Here is a 926-nt window from a genome sequence, read left to right as displayed (position 1 = left end):
CGAAGCTGCACAGCATTGTCACACCTGTGCATCGTTAACACCTGCGTTTATCGCCTCGCGCGCAGGTGGACGAAGCTGCACAGCATTGTCACACCTGTGCATCGTTAACACCTGCGTTTATCTCGTCGCGCGCAGGTGGACGAAGCTGCGCATCGCCATGCTTCCGCTGCTCATCTTCTTCGAGCCGATGTCGGAGTGCGTCGTGATGGGCATCGCTGGCTCACTCAGCATCATGCACCTGTTCGATTGGAGCTTCCTCGTCTGCTACCTGGTGCACGTGCTCATCTGGTTCTTGCTCGATTACATACTGCTGAAGACTACGCAGGTGAGTGACGGGTAGATTAGCAGCCGGGAAAAAATAAAATTTATTTTTTGGGTGCTACTTTTCAAGCTCGAGTTGCATTTGCATTGAACTCTATGCAAATTTACGGGGGCTCTTTTTGGCATTTCCGGGGTTCTTTTTGGCATTTCGGGGGCTAAATTGCCCCGAGCCCCCGTGTATTTTTTTCACTGATTAGCAGTACGGCTTGGGGTAGGGTAAGGTAAACATAGGTACTGTCGATAAAAATCGCCACGTGTGCGCCACCCGGCGACAATTCAACCGTCTGTCATCGACACTGTATGAACTGTACGTGACCTGTTCAAACCACACCACGGGCGCTGCCAATATTTGATCACGTGCTTCAAATCATGAATTTGATTAGTTAATCCAAAAACTGTTGCCGGGATCCATCGCCAGTGCGGCGCACACGTAGCGATTGTTCAGCGACTGGGCAACAAATATCAAACATGTTTGATATTCCAGCGACGAGTTTCTGGCGTCAAAATCGGTGACGCCGGGCAGCGCACACGTGGCGATTTCTCGGCGATTTTGTTGCTGGCAACAAAATCGACGGTACTGTCGATAAAAATCGCCACGTGTGCGC

At 51.0% G+C, this 926-nt stretch overlaps 1 protein-coding gene across 1 annotated transcript in view; it reads left to right on the top strand.

The window, feature by feature from the left end:
* Window positions 1–926, top strand: part of LOC106807477 (ceramide glucosyltransferase-like) — a 56433-nt gene that overhangs the window by 50843 nt on the left and 4664 nt on the right. Inside the window, exon 7 of the mRNA XM_014809810.1 lies at window positions 136–325. Coding sequence (XP_014665296.1) covers window positions 136–325 — 190 coding nt within the window. The remainder of the gene's footprint in view (window positions 1–135; window positions 326–926) is intronic.

The sequence above is a fragment of the Priapulus caudatus genome, unplaced genomic scaffold, assembly GCF_000485595.1.
Source record: "Priapulus caudatus unplaced genomic scaffold, Priapulus_caudatus-5.0.1 Scaffold218, whole genome shotgun sequence".
Taxonomy (NCBI): Eukaryota; Metazoa; Priapulida; class Priapulimorpha; order Priapulimorphida; family Priapulidae; genus Priapulus; species Priapulus caudatus.
This window is presented reverse-complemented; position numbering and strand designations above follow the sequence as displayed.